At 49.3% G+C, this 21,450-nt stretch overlaps 1 protein-coding gene across 4 annotated transcripts in view; it reads right to left on the bottom strand.

The window, feature by feature from the left end:
* The window catches only part of ncor2 (nuclear receptor corepressor 2), a 133,058-nt gene that overhangs the window by 25,984 nt on the left and 85,624 nt on the right, over positions 1–21,450 (bottom strand). For all 4 annotated transcript variants that reach the window (XM_061259578.1, XM_061259580.1, XM_061259579.1 and 1 more), the window contains exons 15-22: positions 20,760–20,893; positions 14,886–15,046; positions 12,981–13,043; positions 8,270–8,412; positions 7,316–7,454; positions 5,408–5,825; positions 3,312–3,432; positions 385–622 (exon numbers count right to left, since the gene is read on the bottom strand). In XM_061259578.1, the coding sequence (XP_061115562.1) occupies positions 385–622; positions 3,312–3,432; positions 5,408–5,825; positions 7,316–7,454; positions 8,270–8,412; positions 12,981–13,043; positions 14,886–15,046; positions 20,760–20,893 (1,417 nt within the window). The remainder of the gene's footprint in view (positions 1–384; positions 623–3,311; positions 3,433–5,407; positions 5,826–7,315; positions 7,455–8,269; positions 8,413–12,980; positions 13,044–14,885; positions 15,047–20,759; positions 20,894–21,450) is intronic.

The raw sequence follows: 21,450 nt of genomic DNA, 5'->3' as shown, positions 1-21,450 counted from the left end.
GCAGCTCACCCACCATTGCATACTGCAGTCACTGGGGCCCTGTCGGCCATTTTAACCCTTCAACAACTCAATGTTTCTGACCAGACAACGAGAAACAAACCCACCTCTCTGCGGGGCCGGGTACATCAGTGCTCTCCCACTAACTACAGCCTGACCAATGGCAGAGAAGCCAAAGGTTAACTGGCAAGAATTGTTTTGACCCAACTATGTGAATTATTTTCACATAGTCGAGCAAACACATACATATTAAAGCTGCTGCTACTACATATGCAAAATACAGGCTTTGGCTCTGATAACGAATTAGAATAATTTTTAAAGACCAGTGAAACCGCAGTTTGAAAAGACGCTATGCGCTCCCGTGGTTAGCGGGGCGAGGTGTCGTACCGTCCTTGTCGCTGGCGGTGGAGGCGGGGCTGCGGGTCCTGACGCGCGTGTCCCTGTCGCCCTGCAGGGGCTGCTGCTGGGGGTGCACCGCCGCTTTGGGCTGCTTGCCGTGGGGCGAGCCCTCCTGGGCCGACTCGTGTGCCATGGTGATCTGCTGCTGGTACAGCGCCAGCGCGTGGGGGGGCACCTGCTGCTTCCCAACGCCCCGCGGCCCGCCCTGCGCAGAGACCTCGGGCATCTGAGGAGAGGGGACAGCGCCACCCGGTGACCACACGAGGGAATGCATGTACCGTACACTGACTGTAAGCCTCACTGTATCGCCTTTTCGGACGAATGAGAAAAACGCGTGCACAGAGACCCACAGGCAGACAGGCAGGCAGATAGAGAAAAGCAGAGACAGACAGACACACAAAAAACACGCACTCACTCACACACTCTCTCTCGCACACACGCACACGCACACGCACGCACGCACGCACGCACGCACGCACGCACGCACGCACGCACACACACAGAGATAAAAACTCAAAATTGGCCATGAAAGCAGCTGGAAACTCACCATGGTCTCCTGCCCTCCTGTTCCTAACAGTCCCTTACTGAGAGCCAGTCTGTGCCACCCCCACTGCCCCCAATTATTTAAGCATCCTCCTCCTTATCTCTGTCCCAGGGAGGCTGTCTTTAATCCCCCTGGAACACAAACCTGCCTGCCGGCCCTAATCTACACTCATCTGCTACAGATGCCACTGGCGCACGTGGGAGTGCTGCGGGGACCAGAGAAGGCCCCTGGGAACACACGCTCACACTCACACACTCTGGGAACACACGCTCACACACTCTGGGAACACACGCTCACACACTCACACACTCACACACTCACACACTCACACACTCACACACTCACACACTCACACACTCTCACACACTCTGGGAACACATGCTCACACACTCACACACTCTGGGAACACACGCTCACACACTCTGGGAACACACACTCACACACTCTGGGAACACACACTCACACACTCTGGGAACACACATTCACACACTCTGGGAACACACGCTCACACACTCTGGGAACACACGCTCACACACTCTGGGAACACACGCTCACACTCACACACTCTGGGAACACACGCTCACACACTCTGGGAACACACACTCACACACTCTGGGAACACACACTCACACACTCTGGGAACACACACTCACACACTCTGGGAACACACACTCACACACTCTGGGAACACACGCTCACACACTCTGGGACACACACGCACACACTCTGGGAACACACGCTCACACACTCGCACACTCTGGGAACACACGCTCACACACTCACACACTCTGGGAACGCACACTCACACACTCTGGGAACACACGCTCACACTCACACACTCACACACTCTGGGAACACACGCTCACACACTCACACACTCTGGGAACGCACACTCACACACTCTGGGAACACACGCTCACACTCACACACTCACACACTCTGGGAACGCACACTCACACACTCTGGGAACACACGCTCACACTCACACACTCTGGGAACACACGCTCACACACTCTGGGAACACACGCTCACACACTCTGGGAACACACACTCACACACTCTGGGAACACACGCTCACACAGTCACACACTCTGGGAACACACGCTCTCACACACTCACACACTCTGGGAACACGCTCACACACTCACACACTCTGGGAACACACGCTCACACACTCACACACTCTGGGAACACACGCTCACACACTCACACACTCTGGGAACACACGCTCACACACTCACACACTCTGGGAACACACGCTCACACACTCTGGGAACACACGCTCACACACTCTGGGAACACACGCTCACACACTCTGGGAACACACACTCACACACTCTGGGAACACACGCTCACACACTCTGGGAACACACGCTCACACACTCTGGGAACACACGCTCACACACTCTGGGAACACACGTTCACACACTCGCACACTCTGGGAACACACGCTCACACACTCACACACTCTGGGAACACACACTCACACACTCTGGGAACACACGCTCACACTCACACACTCACACACTCTGGGAACACACGCTCACACACTCACACACTCTGGGAACACACGTTCACACACTCTGGGAACACACGCTCACACACTCTGGGAACACACGCTCACACACTCACACACTCTGGGAACACACGTTCACACACTCACACACTCTGGGAACACACGCTCACACACTCTGGGAACACACGCTCACACACTCTGGGAACACACGCTCACACACTCACACACTCTGGGAACACACGTTCACACACTCACACACTCTGGGAACACACGCTCACACACTCTGGGAACACACACTCACACACTCTGGGAACACACGCTCACACACTCACACACTCTGGGAACACACGCTCACACACTCACACACTCTGGGAACACACGCTCACACACTCTGGGAACACACACTCACACACTCTGGGAACACACGCTCACACACTCTGGGAACACACGCTCACACACTCTGGGAACACACACTCACACACTCTGGGAACACACGCTCACACACTCTGGGAACACACGCTCACACACTCACACACTCTGGGAACACACACTTGCACACTCATACAGGGCCTGGGGACCCCACAACATGCTCACATACTCACTGCTCCCAATGCCCATAGCTCACTCTTCGATGCAAAAAGAAATTCAGTGTTTAAATTGTATGGGACACATGAACCATGGACCGTTCCCTTTTGCGGTTTGCCATTTAACACATTTGGTTGGCTGATAGGCGGTCTATCGTGAACCCAGAAGCACTACACACACCGACACGCGCATACACACACATGCGCACCTACACGCACACACACCTACACACCAATACACACACACACAGATGAGCGTTTTAAGACTCACGATGGGGGGGATGGCTGCAGCCCTCTGTTTGAGCTGCTTGAGGTCCATGGGTTTCTGCAGGGGGGAGGAGATGACCCCCTCGTGGGAGTAGTTGAGGAGGCTGGGCCTGGGTGAGGTCATCCTGGAGAGAGGGAGAGAGGAAGAGGGAGAGAGAGGGGGAGAGAGAGAGAGAGAGAGAGAGAGAGAGAGAGAGAGAGGGAGAGGGAGAGAGGGAGAGAGGGAGAGAGAGAGAGAGGGAGAGAGAGGGAGGGACTCCATGAGACAGCCGTTCACGGTGGGGCAGAAGCGGATGCAGGCTGCTTTTACTTAATATGGCTCGGAACCGGGCCCTCGCCTCTTATTTACGTTCCTGATAAACAGGGATTAACCCCGCGTGGGAGAACTCCTGGCTATGAAAACACAAAGAGCGCGAACGTTTCGAGTGTATTTCCATCTCCCCCCCTACCCCTTTCGCTGTGCGTTTGCTTTGGCATCCGCGGGAGGAACGTTTTCGCTCAGTTGTGCCAATAAAGGCAGTCTGCTGTCATGGAAAAAAGAACAAACGCTAGGCGAGCACTCAGGGACGAATCGCACACAGAACAACCACAGCACCGCACAGATTGTCACTGATCACATAATGGCAGCTGTTAAAGGTGCCACTGCTGCATGAGGTCGAGGCAGGAAGCAGCTGTGGTCGGCCATATGCACTAATGGCCAGTACTGATGAACCAAGCTCCCAGCAGTTCTTTAAATGTCTGCGCAAATGTCAACTTTTCAATTCGGTTTTATTTGTATAGCGCTTTTCACACTAGACTGTCACAAAGACGCCTTACATAGTAAACAGAAGGGGAGAAACATGGGAAATATTAGCCCTAAGCCCCCAAATAGCATTCGAGGTAAACAACCCTCAGTGTGCCATGATACCAGTTCCAGCGATCCATTGGAGCTGCAGAATAGGACCATGCCAGCCAGAGCTCACCAGGGGGCCCTTCCTGCATCTGAAGCAAAGCCCTTATCTTTCACAGCACGCAGGGTTGCCCCATCTCAAATTTTACTGTTAAGAGGAGATTCGCGAAATGATTCAAAAATCCCCTTCAACAAAAGCGAGAAATGGCTTGTTTATATTCCAGCTGTTTTATTTGATGTGAGGTAATACAGCGGGCTGGAAATTCCCCTTGGGCACATTACCAGGCCGCCCCCACAGGGAGCCTGCACGGGGCTTCTGAAGAGCTCCAGACAGCCAGGAGAGGATCGTTTCACATTACGGGAAGCACACCATCACTTTCATCACGTCTGAATCTGTAAATCTCGCAGGCGTTAATTACCACACCGAGACCTTCAAAAGCTGTAACGTTTTACTGCTCGTATCTGACATACGCTCTCAAGCATGAAGCAGCTATTCAATTCTGCATTAGTGACACAGGAGGGGAACTACCTATACACGGGCCATGTAGCTCACACATGGAAATATGCTACTAATGAAAATTGCTTCAAGTAATGGCACATTCTCGCAGGACAGGATGATGTGTGCAATTCAATAAACAAAGAGCATCCAGAACAGCACACATTACAGAAATGAATGGCATGCAGCATTTCCACCATTTTAGGTGAAATGACGTTTTTCCATATAATTAACTCGCTTAAGTAAATGGATATTCTTTACCATTATGTTTCCCATTTTAGATTGGATTGGATAGATTGGTCATCGGGTCCTGTTTGTGTGACATGGTTTTGAATATTGCACAGCGCTTAATGCTGATTTAAAGAATCAAAGCAAAAGGGAAAAACATTGACCGCATTCACTGGAGCAGCGGAAGTAATGCTGAAATGGTGGAAGTAGACGTATCAGATTTCATTAAGAGCTAGTGTCTTGCCCGCTCCTTCCCTCCCTGAGCTCTCCAAGGTTGAATGAATGTGACCCTGTTAGCTTAGTGCCGCGGGTGCTGTTTGCGCTGTGGGGGCCAGACGCTCAGGTGTGAAAAGCATTCTCGGAAAAGCGCGCGGGCGCTGCGGTCGGAGAGGAATACCAGCGCTGAGTATTTCGGAAAAGGGAAGTGGTCTGGCACCCTGAACTCCACCCAGGGGTCTGGAATGATCCGGAGCGAGGAGACGCTCACCTGTTCTTCTCCGCGGTGTCGGCCTCCTCCACCTCGTCGGCGCTGCAGGTGGCGCTGGAGTCGCTGTCTCCGTTGGAGCCGGTCTTGGGCCCGTGCTCCCTCTTGGAGGCCTTGCCGGAGCCCTTCCCCCCCTCCGTCTCGGCGGGGGGCTTCTTGTCGGCACATTCGGCGGGCGGCTCTTTGCTGCCCTCCCCTGCCTCGCTCTTCACCTCCTGCTTCACGGCCTGCTCCAGCTCCCGGAGGGTCAGGGGCTTCTCGTCAGCCCCCTGCCCGGCCTCGCTCAGCGCGGCATCCTGGTCCCCCGAGTCCCCCTCGCCTCCGGTCCCCTGGCTGGACTTGCTCTCCTCTTTGGACTTGCTCTCCTCGGAGGACCTGGGTGAGGGCAAGCTCTCCGTGTCCGAGCTGTTGTTGGCCCCTGCTTTAGGTGATAGGGACCACAAGTCAAGAGAAGGAACAGACCAACATGGCTGGGTAGGAAATTAAGTTGTGTTCTCTTTGGCCTGGTCACTTCTTCAATAAGATTAATGGAAGTGCCAGTGCTATGTGTAGTCAGGTTACATTTCAGTGGCAGGGAAAACAAAGCGAAGCAAAGGCCATTTCTGGGGATGGAAGAAACTCCTTAGGCTTCTGCAGCATGAGATACAACCAGAAGATACAACCAGGACATCTCCCTGCTAGTCCTGCTATACCAGGGTTCTGTGAATATATAGTTCTAAAAATAAAAACAAAATAAAAACAAATCTAGTAGTTTCATTCAAATTGCGTGCACATGTACTGGTCATCTTTTGCTTTGGCATCCAGCTAATAAGTAGCTTGTTATGTGTAATAGCAGTAAAACAGAAATTTGCTGTCTCAAGGCATTGCAAGGATCAAGCATGCAAAATTCAAATTGTTTTGCCAAGACATTCATCAACCTTGTTAATAGGAAAACGAGTTTTCTATTAGCATAGCCTACTGCAAAAAATAAGCAAGTCAACCATATATTGTACATATAATAAAGTAAAGCACATACACAAAGCAAATCATTACCTACCTTACCAACTAGCTATGCAGTTCAAGCAATCACCACCACACACCCATGTCATACAGCTATACAAAAGTTTTTAAAGTACATGCACATTAATAAATACCAGGACATTAGCTGCTACCACTCACTTTTTCTTCATTAGCAAGCACCTTAGCAAATGTTAGCTCGCCAGAGTTAACAAAATCATACCTCGCTGGCTTACTGGCAGAGCCATTTGTAAAATACCAGATAGTCCTTGATTGTGCAAACAAGAGACAATCAACTAGATTTCCAGAAAGGTTAACACAGAAATGTTCCGTGATCTATGTACGAAAGTGGCTACTGAGACTCAATGTCATTCATCTAAAATTGTCTACCAGCTTAACATGGATGTACAGGTCAATTTATGATAAATAGAGCCAATAAAGGACATGGATGATATAACAGGCTTATCCATGTGTTATTTGACCTGAATTCTCTGTTGAATCCAGAATCCAATATTCAAGCAAACAGAGAAGGAACAGATAAGGATTGTACCCCATGGCAACCATTTACAGCCACGACAATAGACCCAAGTTTGCTATTGCATTGATTCAGATTCTCTGAATGCTACCATAATGGGTTCTTGGTAAACCTTTATTATCTAACTCAAGTTTGTGGTGTGTTAGCTACGTCTCTGTGAGTGTCCTCATGCTTAATGTACTTGAAGGTAGTACCCCTCAGCATCTCATTGTGTTCTCTCAATACAGAAATGCCTGTTGAGGGGCCTGTCTGGGACTGTAACAGTGTTATAAAAGCAAGTCTCCTCGTCATACTGGCGTTCTGTGGTGTGGGTTTGTGGGGCTGTAGAGTTCCTTATGCACTAGCAGTTCCCCGCTGTGGGCTGAAGCTGCTTATCGTACCTTCTCCGTCCTCGGCCGCCTCCTCCTCGTTGCCACTGGCCCCCGACACCTCCATCTCCTCCTCCTCAGCCGCGGAGGGAGCGCTGGCCTCCTCGCTCGGAGCCGCCTTGCGTTTGCGCCGCGCCTTGCGCTCCTTCTCCTGTCGAACAGCGGGACAGGTTTCCTCAGGCAAACGTTCATCCTTCCCTCCCTCCCTTTCTCTCAACCTACCGTGTGTCCTCTGCAGCTCTGGCATTCTGTGGCAATAAAATGGACGCCCAGAGAACGCGGCGTGGGTGTGCGTGAGCGAGTGTCTGAGTGAGAGCGTGAATTAATTTAAGGGTGCGTGTCTGTGTGTATGTGAACGAGCGTGCGTATGTCCATGAGTGAGTGTGTGTGTGTGTGTGTGTGTGTGTGTGTGAGAGAGTGAGGGAGAAAGCCCAATCATGTTGAGTGAGGAGAGAAAGTCACACAAAAGCATTGGTTATCACTTACAGTAAGTGTGCAGTTGGCACCATTTCATCACTTAGCTTAAACCATACAGGCCAATGGACCGAACATATGGACTAAATTGAAAATAAAGAATCACTGATCCACACTTAAGGGCATCGTTGTTCTTTTCCCCGGTTCTGGTATGGGATTTCTGGAACTGAAGCCAAAGTATACATCAGCTCGATAATAGCAGAACAGCTTCCAGGGGCAAGCCCTTCAATGGAACAAAGTACATTTCTTTTGATCACACCAAATCAAAATGATTACACTTTGGGATTAAATTATGCATTTAATCAACAGGGCCCACTTTGCAGTCATTTTAAAAAGAATGGCCATCCTCTCTTTACATGTTTTGGGACCAGTGCCCCGGACAAACCTGTCTCTAGACAAAACAATACAGGCAGAAAACCATTCAGCAGCTGCTCTGCTTTTTGTTATTTGTTGTGTAAAGAAAACAGACATGCTTGGTTACCGAGGGCTTACCGATTTCATTTTGTGCTGCTGCAAAATCTCATCCAGTTTCTGCCTCTTCTTGTAGTTAAAGTAGAAGTTCTTGCACTGAGATACGGATTTGGAGCCCACCATCTTAGCAATGCAGGACCAGTTCCTACCATACTGGAGAAGGCCTGGGAATAAGACACCGCAGGTCAAAGCTCAAGGCGGGTTCAGCATTCAAACTTTCACATTACACCAAAAAACATAAAACATGACTACTGCTTGTGGTCATGCTTCCCCGATTCACAGAACAAATTAAAATTCTTTATTACACACATTTACGAGCAGCGGACAATTACTCATTATGCAATCCATTCTACAGAACTGGAGCGGCTACTTGAGATATGGCGCAAACCCAGTGAACCTTTCACAATGGGGCCCGCGGAGTCCTCCAGGTACAGTCCTGCGGCCCAAACCCAGGGCAGCGGCCTTAATCTCTACACCACCAAACACAAACAGTTGCCGCTGCGGGTTATCACCGCTGTAATTTTCCACATCAGGCTTTTGCTGTTCCCAAATAGCACAAAAGAAAAAGGAGGCCTGTACTTTTCCCACCGCGACACACAAATCGAGGCTTACACAAGAGGCCCTACCGCCGCTGCGCTGTCTGCCATAGATCAACCTGTCAGGAGAAACATCGCTTGTTTGTTTTCCTACCCCTCCCCCCCCCGGGTCTCCAGTCTGCAACTTGTAAAAACCAGCGCACTGGTGCCACACAGAGCCGCACAGGGAGCGAGGCCGGCCCCCTGCTTTTAGGGGAGGGGCGGGCAGGACCCTGGAAACCTCCGCTATCAGTCGGCACGTAGCCTGTGTCTCTCGGGCAACCTTGGCCGGCGGAGCGCTGAGGGGTCCAAAGTGTGCGAGGCTGGGTTTCAGTTCCTGTTCCTGCCAGAGGCAGCGGAACAGGGGGCGAAGAGGCAGAGCGATACCATCGGCGGTTTTTCTCGTCACGACTCTGTCTCTCACCCAACAGTGCCAGAGGCACTTCCTTCCACAAAGTCCCTCCAATCACAACAGCAGGCGCAAAAATAACCAGCTCGCGGTCAGAAACTCAACCGAAAGCAGGCTTTCTTCCCCCGCCCCCAGACGTTTATAAGAGTCATCTGCAGACGGGATGGAGTGACACCCTCAGAGGGGCGCTGAAGTTCGTAAAGTGTCGGCGATCGTCTTCCTTCCCTGCAAGGGGAAGCCACGTAAGAGCGCCTCGCTAAGGGTTTAAAGTAACTGGAGTGGTCCCATTGAAATATTAATGGCGGCCTGCGAGAACCCTGACCCCCCGCTGCCCTTCCCCCTCCACTTCACACGGCGCATTCTCAGGATGAAACAGACAGTGAAGAATCCCGGCTCCCTCAGGCGACCGTCAGACCTGACGACAAACCCGTTAACCTTCCGGGCGAGCGGGGGCCCCGGACGCGCGGCGGACAGAAGCCAGGGATTAACTCCACCCCGCTATAAAGTCATTTGCTTTCCAGCAGACAGGAAGATTACCGTTTTGGCCCCGTTTGTTAAATAACCAGACCGGCTATGTTCTGTTCTTGCAGTCACGGCGTGCCAGCTCGCACCGCGCCCCGCCGTTAGCGGCGAATAAAAGCAGACGATGCGGAGCGGCCAGAACTGACGGCGGTGAACGCGGAACATCCCGGCCTTCCTGTGGACAGGTGGAGGCTGTGCGTAGCAGCCTGAGGTCCGGCAGGGTGGAGCACAAACAACAGCGGCTGCCAAGCCATAGCAGGTGGCTGTGGTGTACCCCCTCCCCGAGCCCCGCCCGGGAGCGGACGTCCTGCCAAAGCGCCTCACGTGCCTGTCTCTCCGGCCGTCCCGTGCCTCCGGCTCCTGTGCCTCTCCCTGGCGTTATCAGCGGCTCTGATCTCAGAGACAGCGGCCCCCCGCGCCCTCCTCCTGCGCTGACACTCGAGCTGTCACCAGATGCACATGCTCTAAATGGCACATGCTACACTCGCCCCTGTCTTCTCCTCTCTGCGCTCTTCTCTTGCTTTCCTTCGCTCTCTCCCTCCGTTAGAGCCACGCTGCTTCCGTCCGCCTTCCCTTTCCGCTCTGGCTGCAGTCGGAGAACTTTCACAGCAAGTGGGACTGTGAGGCGGCGCTACGTGCTAAGTCTCTCTCTCCCCTCATTTGATCTCTCTCTATCCCTCCCTCTCTCTCCCTCTGCCAGCGCGCTGCACTCTGAGCTGCCCTCACACGTACACACACCCAAGACAGACAGACACACACACACCCAAGATATGGCACACACACAGACGGACGGGCACGCACGCACACACACACACACACACACACACACACACACACACACATACACACAAAATTCAACAGAAAGAGAGAGAGAGCGAGAGAGAGAGAGAGAGAAGGGGGAGGGCACAAAGGAAGAAAGGAAGAGAGAAAGCGAGGGGAGCAATGCTGCTAATACACTGAGAGGGTTTCTCCTTTTTATTTCCTCTGCCTGACCTGCTTCTCTTCTGTCTGAATGTGACCCCTAGACTGCACGAGAGAGAAAACCAGAGCAAGGGAGAGAGGGAGAGAGAGAGAGAATGAGAGAGAGAGAAATGGGACTAATGCTTTCCAAGTCTTCCACAGCCTCTGCCAACCTGGGCCTGAGCCACGGTTTCCCTCCCCCTGCTGGCTCCGCCCCCCCTCAGCAGGCACTCAGTTCATTAGCAGAGGAAGCGGGTTGTGGATGAGGGCTGCTGGGCCAATCCGGGACCACAGGAACCAGCGCTTCTTAAGCTGGCAGCCAGTGACGCGGAGGCCAATTACCCGGCCGCGGCAGTGCAGGAGAGTGGGCGCGGGTCGCTGGATTACAGCACTTACATAAAGGCCTTACACAAGGGCCCTGCTCCCATTCCCATCACAGCGGTGCCACATACGAGGGACACGCAAACACAACACGCAAGGTTACACGCACAATCACACACACAAACATGCAGACAGTCGCTCGCATGCGCACACACACACGCAACACTGGGGGAAAGAGGACAACCCTGAAGGCTCTTTAAAAGGATGAGTCGGGGGTAATCCACCTCAACGCTGCCAGGAGGGGCCTTGCTGACACAAAGCTGTAATTCAGTGTGGGGCTACGCAGCAGCAAGCCCCAGGTTAGCATGGGGCCTGGCCTCTTAAGCATGTTTAAATGCACACAGTCCGGAAGCACTGGACTCTGTGGAAGACCCCCATCTATGTGACGTCATGGCATTCCCAACCATACGGTGAAACCGCATCAGACGGCTCTGCGTCAGCTGTGACCGCACCAGGGGCCGCTCGTGGCCGCTGTGGCCCTCACTGCGGTCTGCTGGGGGCCCCTGTGCTTACGTAAACCACTCTGAAGAGCCCGGGCTCACGCCTGGCTGGAGGACTAATCCCAGGGGATGGCGCGACCTCGTAATCCCTTCATCTGGGAGAATGGAGATGAGGACATTAACCACGGCCTCGCTCCAAATTATTAATCCTGCTGGGTGCAAGGCCGACAGCTCAGTCCAGGGCTGGGCTGAATGGGGGGTGGGGGGGGGGGGGGTTTGCTGGGTGACATTTCAGAATTTCTGTTGGGTTCCAAACAGCGGGTTTGACTGAAAATTTGTCCCAAATTGTCCATAATATCCATTTCAATGTGGTCAGGAAACAAATGGCTTTTTTGTGCCCAATTAGCACGGTAAAAACAGCAAGATTTGAGGTATACAGTGACACTGATGGCAAGTGCACTACCTTAAACACTTAACAAATAAGAGCACATTTATTGCATTACCAAACCAAGGGAATATAGTGGTTGGAGTTTATGAGCCTCTGTGTGCCAAGAGAACTGGGCACAGCCATCATTATGGCAGTGCTATGGTTTATATGGCCTGCTCTGCTCTCATTTCACAACTTTACCAGATGAAGCAAGTCCAACATGGCTCCCTTTTAGTTGCTGAATTAGTTTTTTTGCAGGTCAGTGTAATACAAGAATGTACAAGTGAACCCTCCTCGGCATGAGACCTAGGACTTCACCAGGCTGTTTTTTGGCACTTTTTCTGCATGTTTACAAAATCCATAAAACGGGTTTTCATTTTTGAGTAATTTTGAGAATTTGAAAACTGAGAAAGCCCCAAGAGGCCGCGACCCCATATCACTGGTGGCGATGGCTTGATGCACACAACAGGCACAGAATCATGGTGAGCCCAGACCAGTAAGATCTACAGAATCACCTTGCGGTGTCACAAAGTCTTGTTGGCATTCAGCCAGAATATTTAAGACGGCCTTTTAAAAATTCATCCTGTTCCACTCCGGCAAGGAGACTTGCTGATGCCAAACGCGCAATCGTTATTGTCTTCCAACAGCTGTAGTGGATTCTCACTCTCAAAAACCCTTTGACCTCAAAAGCCTTTACGTTAAAAAAAAAAGAAAAGAAAAAAAAAACCCCAACGGAAATTGCAGAAGAGAGAGGCAGAGTGGAGCAGTGCTGTCTGACGCCGCAGAAGCCCGAACGCCCGACTGCGCAAATGCCAGCGCCTTTCTGCGGCTGCAGCAGACGAAACCAGGAAGTGGCAAGTGCACGCTCGGAGCTGCTGAACGAAAGATTCAAAAACAGCCGGTGGCTGGTCACAAACACCGCAAGAAAGGAGCAGGCTAACTGAAATGAAAGATGAAAAAGAAGAAAGGAAAAGAGAGAAAAACTCGCCGTGTACTTATGAACCCATCTGCTTCGTACCTTTTTTCGCAGTTTCCATTTCCTCCTCCGTCCAGCGAGAGCTCTCATTCATCTCCAGATTGGCTGTGAGGAAAAGAAGAAGTACATCAGAGTGGGCAGAGAGAGAGAGAGAGAGAGAGAGAGAGAGAGAGAGAGAGCGCAAGGGGGAGAGCGGGGGGGGGAGAGAGAGAGCAAGGGGGAGAGCACGGGGCAAAGAGAGCGAGCGTGCAAGAGAGAGAGAGAAAGAGAGAGAGAGAGAGAGAGAGAGAGAGAGAGAGAAATGGGGGCAGGGCGGACTCTGCGTCTTGACGGCAGACCTGCCGTGGACGCACTCGCTGGGGCTGTTTGTTTAAGAGGTATGAAAGCAGGAAGTCGGTGTAAAAGCCCGTTAATCATTACAGACATAACAACTGCTTTTATTTCCCCAAAACAGGCTGGCCTGACCTCAAGCGCAGGGAAAGCACAAGGTACAGACCCCGGGTCCCCATTGTGAGCAGTGAAGGGCACGGCTGGGGGAAGGGCTGTAAATCATTACCCAGCCCAGAGGTGACGAGCCTCAGATCACGGACCAGCCCACAACGGCCTCCAGGCTCACGGGGGCTTTTCCTGGGGCTGACACAGAAAGGGTCTCTACGGCAACAAGCACATGGCTGAACCCTGTGGCGCAGAAGCAGGAACCAGCTCCTCTGCCTGAGAGTGTGTGTGTGTGTGTGTGTGTGTGTGTGTATGGGTGTGCGTGTGCGTGTGTGTGTATGGGTGTGTGTGTGTGTGTGTGTGTGTCGCAAATGCTGCATCGTGTAGGCTTTCATCACACCTAGTTTGATGTTGTACCGTTCTATTAAAATAGTGGACCAATTATGTAATATATCCCCGTATCTGGAACCAATCCTGTACAATTCCATTATGTTTGAGTATGTGCATTCACAATGATTCTGCATATTTGTTGCCTGTTCCTTTCTAAGAATTTTGCTTTATTTAACTAGCCATTACATAGTGGTGAACACCTGTATGAAAAACGGTAAACATGCTGGACGTGAGCGCCCCCAAGTGGTACATAGATATAACTGCATTTTCCAAATTGTGCCTTAGTCTAAGGCACTAAGGCTAATGCTTCAGTGAAGGGGAAATGGTGTTTTGGTACACTGCAGCTCTTTTATGGAGCAAAGGCTTTGGGTATTAGAAGCGCTCTTGAGTAAACAGGCACACAATTATTACCAGGAACAAAAACAGCTGGATAACTTTATTGGCTGCACTTCTGTGAAATGGTTTTGTAATGGGAATGGCGACATACTGACAGGTTTTAAAATCAGTACAGTACGATTTTCACAAGAATGGTGACAGAGAAACAAGAGGAAATGAAGCAGGAGAAAGACAGAGCAGGTCAAATGTCAGAATGGGGGACAGAGAGCAGGTTAAATGTGGGAATGGGGGACAGAGAGCTGGTTAAATGTGGGAATGGGGGACAGAGAGCAGGTTAAATGTGGGAATGGGGGACAGAGAGAAGGTTAAATGTGGGAATGGGGGACAGAGAGCAGGTTAAATGTGGGAATGGGGGACAGAGAGCAGGTTAAATGTGGGAATGGGGGACAGAGAGCAGGTTAAATGTGGGAATGGGGGACAGAGAGAGCAGGTTAAATGTGGGAATGGGGGAGAGAGAGAGAGCAGGTTAAATGTGGGAATGGGGGATAGAGAGCAGGTTAAATGTGGGAATGGGGGACAGAGAGCAGGTTAAATGTGGGAATGGGGGACAGAGAGAGCAGGTTAAATGTGGGAATGGGGGAGAGAGAGAGAGAGAGCAGGTTAAATGTGGGAATGGGGGATAGAGAGCAGGTTAAATGTGGGAATGGGGGACAGAGAGCTGGTTAAATGTGGGAATGGGGGACAGAGAGAGCAGGTATAATGACAGCTGGCCCGGGGGAGACTCACCCAGTTCACTGCTGAGTGGAGGCGTGGTGGTCTCCTCGGCCTCGTTGGCCATGGAGCGGGTGATGCGGCCCTTTCTCCGGCCCTGGCTGTTGGCCGTGCGGCGGCCCTTGAAGGCCACAGCCGGCTCCTTGTCCTCTCCGTCCTCGCCGGACGTGTCGTCCCTGAGGAGGGCAGAGCTCATCAGCAAAGCTCACTTCTGACCTCTACCATTACTACTGAGAGTGGAGAGCACATCAGCAACGTAATCTTCGGCTGTGCTGTCAGAAACCCTCCTATAACATTTACCACTATATATCTACGTATGACAGCCACCACTTTCAGTCTGAATGAGCGACACTGTTTAGTGAAATAAACCCATTTCCGTCAGGCTCGTTTAAAAAAACGAAAGGAAATGGCCACCCGTCAAACCCCTTACCGAGACCTCAGACTTCCATGAGATGTGAGCACAGACACAAAACAAACACCAAGCTTCCATTCAGATGCAATCCTGTATTTTTGTTCAAACTGCTGTAATCCCAGTGGCTCTGGGTTAATATACTGCCTGCTCAGCCTTCTGTTCTAGCAGTTAACAGTCACTGTCAAAAGAGTGAATGTTTCAAGGCTCTGTGAAGCAGGGAAAAGATCTTGAGGTTCAATCACCTCACAGCCTATTTAAGGCCAAATACTTCTGTTCCCAGCTGTTCATCAGCCACACAACTTACACAACCGTTTGAGAGACTTTGAGAGACTTCGAGAGAGAGAGAGAGAGAGAGAAAAAACCTTACATAAGGGTTAATTTCAGGGGTCATGACAAAAATACAGACAACACAAACACAAAAAGAGAGACAGACAAAAAATAAATTGACAGCACAAGATGGCATTGTGCATTTAACCACAATGCCCCCAACTAGAAACCTCAACAACAAAAGGATACTAAGCCAAGCCTGTAGACGACAGTCAGAGCAAGTATGCATGTTTGCATTCAAAATATCCTAAAAATGATCATTTAGGAAGGTAACTTAAATGATGAACACCAGTCAATATGCATTCAGTAGTCACATAAGCGTGGGATCCTGGATTTATTCACACAGAAAAATATCCCAAATTCAGGAAAGAAATACACTGTGTTCTATACACGCAGATATTTCGAGGTCTTTTTTTTTTAAAGATTAAAGATTACAACAGGTGATGACCCAGACATGAACCAAAATAATTGCTCTGGTTTCTTTGAACCTGGTTTCTTGGAATCAGCTTTTAGTGTCTGACATTTGTGTTGTTTATTGATCATAATATTGATCATAATATTTACACAGCTGTTGGTAGCACTGAGAGAATCAAAGAGAAAGTGCTTAATTAGGATGAAAAAGGAAAATGAAATGTTACGCTCTAGTTTACTTGCTCTGATTATTGCAACCAAATTTCACTATATTGCAGTTAAATATGTCAAAATGAATTTATGAATCACAGCTGCTTCGATAGATGAATTGATTGTTATTATAGTGAGGGATATTAGCCTTTGTGGCAAAGAGCAGAACTGCAAAATATTATTTGAGCAATTGGATTATACACTCACTGAGCACTTTATTAGGTAGACCTGTTCACCAGCTTGTTAATGCAAATATTTAAATCAGTCAATCATGTGGCAGCAACTAAAGGCATAAAAGCATGTAGATATGGTCAAGAGGTTCAGCTGTTTTTTAGACCATATGTCAGAATGTGGAACATATATGATCTAAGTGACTTTGACCGTGGAATGATTGTTGGTGCCAGACAGGGTGGTTCGAAGATCTCAGAAACTGCTGATCTCCTGGGATTTTCATGCACAACAGTCTCTAGAGTTCGCAGAGAATGGTGCGAAAAACAAAAAATATTCAGTGAGCAGCAGTTCTGCAAGCAAAATGCATTGTTAATGAGAGAGGTCAGAGGAGAAGGGCCAGACTGGTCAAAGCTGACAGGAAGTTGAAAGAAACGTGAATAACCACACATTACAACAGTGGTATGCAGAAGAGCATCTCTGAACACACAGTGCGTCAAACCTCTTAAGTAGACAGGCGACAGCAGCAGAAGACCAAGTCTAGAAAATAAGTATCATAAATTCCTAATAAATTGCTAACAGTGTAAGTGTTGAGTAATTGGATTTCGTAGTCCCAGAATTTCCTGAATATTGCAGGTTTACATGTAGGTCATTATTTTCAACAGAAACATAATCCTGGCATCAGATGCAAAACAAGCCCCGAGTCTAATAGCTATACCTACAATACACCTTACTGAAGTTCTGCTACTTTACCCGTTATCCAATCTCTGCACATTACCATCTCCCAGGAATAGCCATGATTCACGACCAGTCTGTAACCTCAACCCTAATAAATTCTAAGTATTTTCTGTCAGGGACACATTTTTCAAGTAAGGAAGCATAAATTGTGAATATGCGAGCAGATGAAAAAAAGAATCTCAGATGTTAAGTTGAGACAAATGACATCGGAGGCACACTGGCTTCTTTCCACTTCGCAAAATGGAGCCGTGTCGTTAAAGAGCCCTTTTTGTAAATGAAGACAGGGGGCCGAGAGCTAATCTAAATAGGAGCAGGAAAGGAAACTGGAGTGTTTCGGGGGGCCTGGGGGACGGCTGTTTTCAGAGTCAGCAGAACGGTCAGCTGACAGGCGTTCCCACATTCATCATGCGCGGGCCCCCATTAGTCTTCCTGAGAGGAACATGCTGGCATGCTAAATATAGGAGGGCCAGATGTGCCTGGGACGCTGATGGGGGGGGGGGGGGGGGGGGGGGGGTTGGGGGCTCACAGGAATTGGGGGGTCCCTGCACATGCCCTCTCTGCTCCTAAACGCCACCGCCGTGCACCGGGGGTGCTCCATCAGCGACAGCATTAGGACCGGGGCAGGACCTCTAGTGCAGCCACACGCCCAACGAGGTCCGCTCACCCGGGACTCCCAGCCCGCGGACACCTGGCACTGCGGCACTGTTAATAGCTTTACAAACAACCTCTAAATGAGGCTTACCACAAATCTACCCTGGCAAATGGATTTAACCGCCCTTAAAGCCTCCACCTAATTTGTATATATGTCAAGGTTTCTGGGAATGGAACTCAATTATGCTTTACAACACAACTTCAAGCCTTTTTATATTTTGATACTGGTGATCATGACGCACTACTTTATTGTCAGATGCATTGGTGTTTACGTGGTACCCCTTACACTGTCGTAGCCCAGCAGGGGATTATTGCAGATGAGGTCTCTTCATGCATTGCATGCGTCAGTGGCGAGTAATTGGCCATTTTTACCTCCTCATGAGGACTCAAGAAAAAAATATATTAGAGCAAAAAAAGCTCAACCTGCTTCCTGTTTCAAGAATGAATAATGCTGACAAAATATACTGCTAAAATTAAAATAAAAAGTTGGAAGTGTTCCTCCTAACAAAACACCCAGCTTTGACCCGGCAATTTGCACGACTGCTATTCTAATTGTTTGGGGAAAAGTCAATGCGGTAGATTTATATTCATTACTGTTTTATTGCCCTAGCTAGCTGTGCGTACATAACGGTTAATAGAGGGAAGTTTTTCCCCTTTTGTCACCATTTTTAAGCGTTGTCTATAGGGCACCGCATCTGGCCAATCAGGTTCTCAAACCAAGTCAGTTAGAATTGAGAAACATTGAGCTCCTCTCGCCTTCTCATAAACGCAGCCAAACACATGCCCTGGTATTTACCCAAATTTGTTAAATGTATGTTGTTACTCGTGTTTGTTGTAGTAAACTAATAAAAAAACAAGTGCAATTCATTTTTGCTATAGACTAGTATTTTTAGATTCTGCTGTGCACGGCAAAGCCGTTGGCCAACTATTACACAGGAATACAATTCCCCTCAAGCATTTTACCCACATCATAGACAATGATGAACTGTACTGGAGATAGCAGAGGCAAGAGAAACACAGAGTGGTTGTGAATACGCTCTTTCAAAGACAGGAACAGTGTATTCATATACCAACTTGCCAGATCGACAAGATCAAGCATCTGCCTCCCTTGATAGGGGTGAGCCTAGCCTAGAACAAGAAATAGCTATCTGTAAGTATTAAGGTTGTGAACAGTTAAACTTTTAACCGAAATGGAGTTGTAAATGTTTGCAAAGACCAGATTTATTGTGTCGCCACCACGCCACGCCGGTGCTATCATGTCACTGTATATCACGCAAATATTGGACATTAAGGTGACCATGGAATTTTGAGTGCACAACCCTGTCTGTTACAACAGATTGGACACATTTCATGCCAATCAAGTCTGTCTGGCAGAATCCATAGGGAAGAGGGATGAAAACACAAAGAATGACAATTTTAACCGATGCATTTTAAAAAATGAAACTCGATTAACCAGCGCACATGGACGTAGCCTACAGGGCTTTAACTACAGACTGCTGGACATCTGTGAGCAAGATGCAAATGAAAATCCTTAATTTGGCAATTAGGCTATCTGACTTACAATGTTGACATTTAAATGAAACTATTTTCAGATGGCCCAAAACAAAGTTTGAAAATTGAATTAAATTTCCATTTCCAACTCCAGTTTTTTCCCCCCCATGAATAAGATACAACCCCTAGCAGTCATAACCAGTATCGATTACACTGTCTTCAAAATGGCATGGTCACCGTTTTGTCACATCCCGAGTAAGTAAAAAACAATTGCAAGTGAAGTTAAAATACAGCAAAAAGCCTGAAAGCACACATGGGGAAGTAGTCTCTCAACCCAAACGCAAGAGGATGAAGACTCACTCCAAAACCCACCCCTTCCACAGCGATTCGGGCTTCAGACTCTGGGTGGGTCGGTGTTGTCTTTTGTTTTGTTTGTTTTAAAATTTGTTCAAGTGCACGCTCCCTGCCATGAGAGAGCGAAAACATATTGCAGCCCAAATACAATAAGGTTGAGGACCATAAGTGAAACGTGGGGCCAAACACCTCCATGCTCCAATGGCGTGCTGACCAGGCCTGGCGGCACAGCGCCAGGCTCTTTTAAGGCTGTCCCTCAACTGAGCAGCAGTCACATACGCGACAGTCCAAGAACGGAAACTACAAAATACAAACCAGGAACCAACTGCTTTGCATCTTCTTTTTAGGTCATGAGTTTCCCGCAAAACAAAAAAAATAAAAAATAAAATAAAAATAACCCCAGCTATGTCATCTGAGGCGTGCCAAAATAAAAACACGTCTGTGCCAAGGTTGGTTCCTCAGTGTGTATACACACACTGATTTTGAAATTGCAGAGACAATGCTAAGTTCCTGAAATGTCAAAGCCCTTGTTGTAGTATTCAACAGGAACAGAAGTTTTGTGGAACGTTCCTGAGCGTGATCTTGTATAAGAAGGCGTCGCGTGTTATCATTTTAAATTACTTTTCCTGTAATGGCCTGAGAGGCAAGCCAAAATATATCTAGCAAATGGTTCATGAGAAAATGCCACCTACACAACATTTTTGTTTCAAAATAATTCAATAATTTTTCTATTTATCCAATTAATTATTAGGATATTGTTTGTGCTTTATCAAATCATGGTTTTATAAATTTGCTTTCAACACTGCATAGGTGTTTATGCCTGTAATTGGATTCCGCTCATTTAGCTCTACAGGGGGGAACAGGAAGACGATCAGTGCTCTGTCATTTTCAGTGGATATATTCGAGAGGGGGTGGGCGGGGAAGAGAGGACTCATGGCCTCATGATTGCTGGAAACTCGTGCTCCGGACCCACAGCTAGTCCCTGGTGCTGGAGAGGCACTTCACGTAATTACCATTCCAGACCTCTACCGGTGGCCAGCTCCTTCTGCCGCCTCTACTCAGACTGACCCGGAACAATGGGCTCTGCTGAGCCTGCGCACCACATTCGGAGCGAAAGGGAGACTCACTTCAGTGCGTCCTCCTTGTCGTCGGCCTCAGTCTTCTCCTCCTCCCGCTCTCCTTCCTTCTCCTTGTCTTTCTCATCCTTCTCCTCCTGGCTGCTGCGGCTCACCTGCTGTTGCTGCTGCTGCTGCTGCTGCTGCTGCAGACGAAAAAGGAGAAAAACAAAATGGTGAACAAAAGCTAGGGCAGGACAAGCCGCATAAAGGTGCCATCCTTCCGAAAAGAGATACTCAGAACGGCCATTTTATTTCACCAGGACGCAGATAGGTCGCAGACACGAAGTGAATAAGGCCCCAGACATCTGTGAGGAACTCAACTGCACCCCACGTCCCGACCGCGGAAGAGAATGAGACATGAGAGGAAGGGTTACGGTGAGAGAGAAAGAAAAAGAGAGGGCCGGAGGGAGGGAAGGGAGGCCTCAAATTCCTTCATTCCTCAAATCCACCACAACAGGAAACATGGAAGCCTGTGGTCTTTCCTTGTGAAAACACGGCTGCTGCTGCTAGCGCGCGTCACAAGTGGACACCTGTGTACACTGCAGCTTCCCTCCGGAGTGCTGCTTTCCCCCGGGGCCACAGCGTTTACTCTCCTGCTGAACACGCTCACTACGGGTTCTGTGAGCGCTCAATCACCACGCAACATCTCCACCTTCTGGAGAAGAAACCAGCTTCTCCTCCAAACATCTCTTTCTCCTGA

Source organism: Conger conger, chromosome 11, assembly GCF_963514075.1.
Source record: "Conger conger chromosome 11, fConCon1.1, whole genome shotgun sequence".
NCBI classification, from domain to species: domain Eukaryota; kingdom Metazoa; phylum Chordata; class Actinopteri; order Anguilliformes; family Congridae; genus Conger; species Conger conger.
The sequence above is the reverse complement of the archived record's forward strand: the minus strand, read 5'-3'. Positions and strand labels throughout refer to the sequence as shown.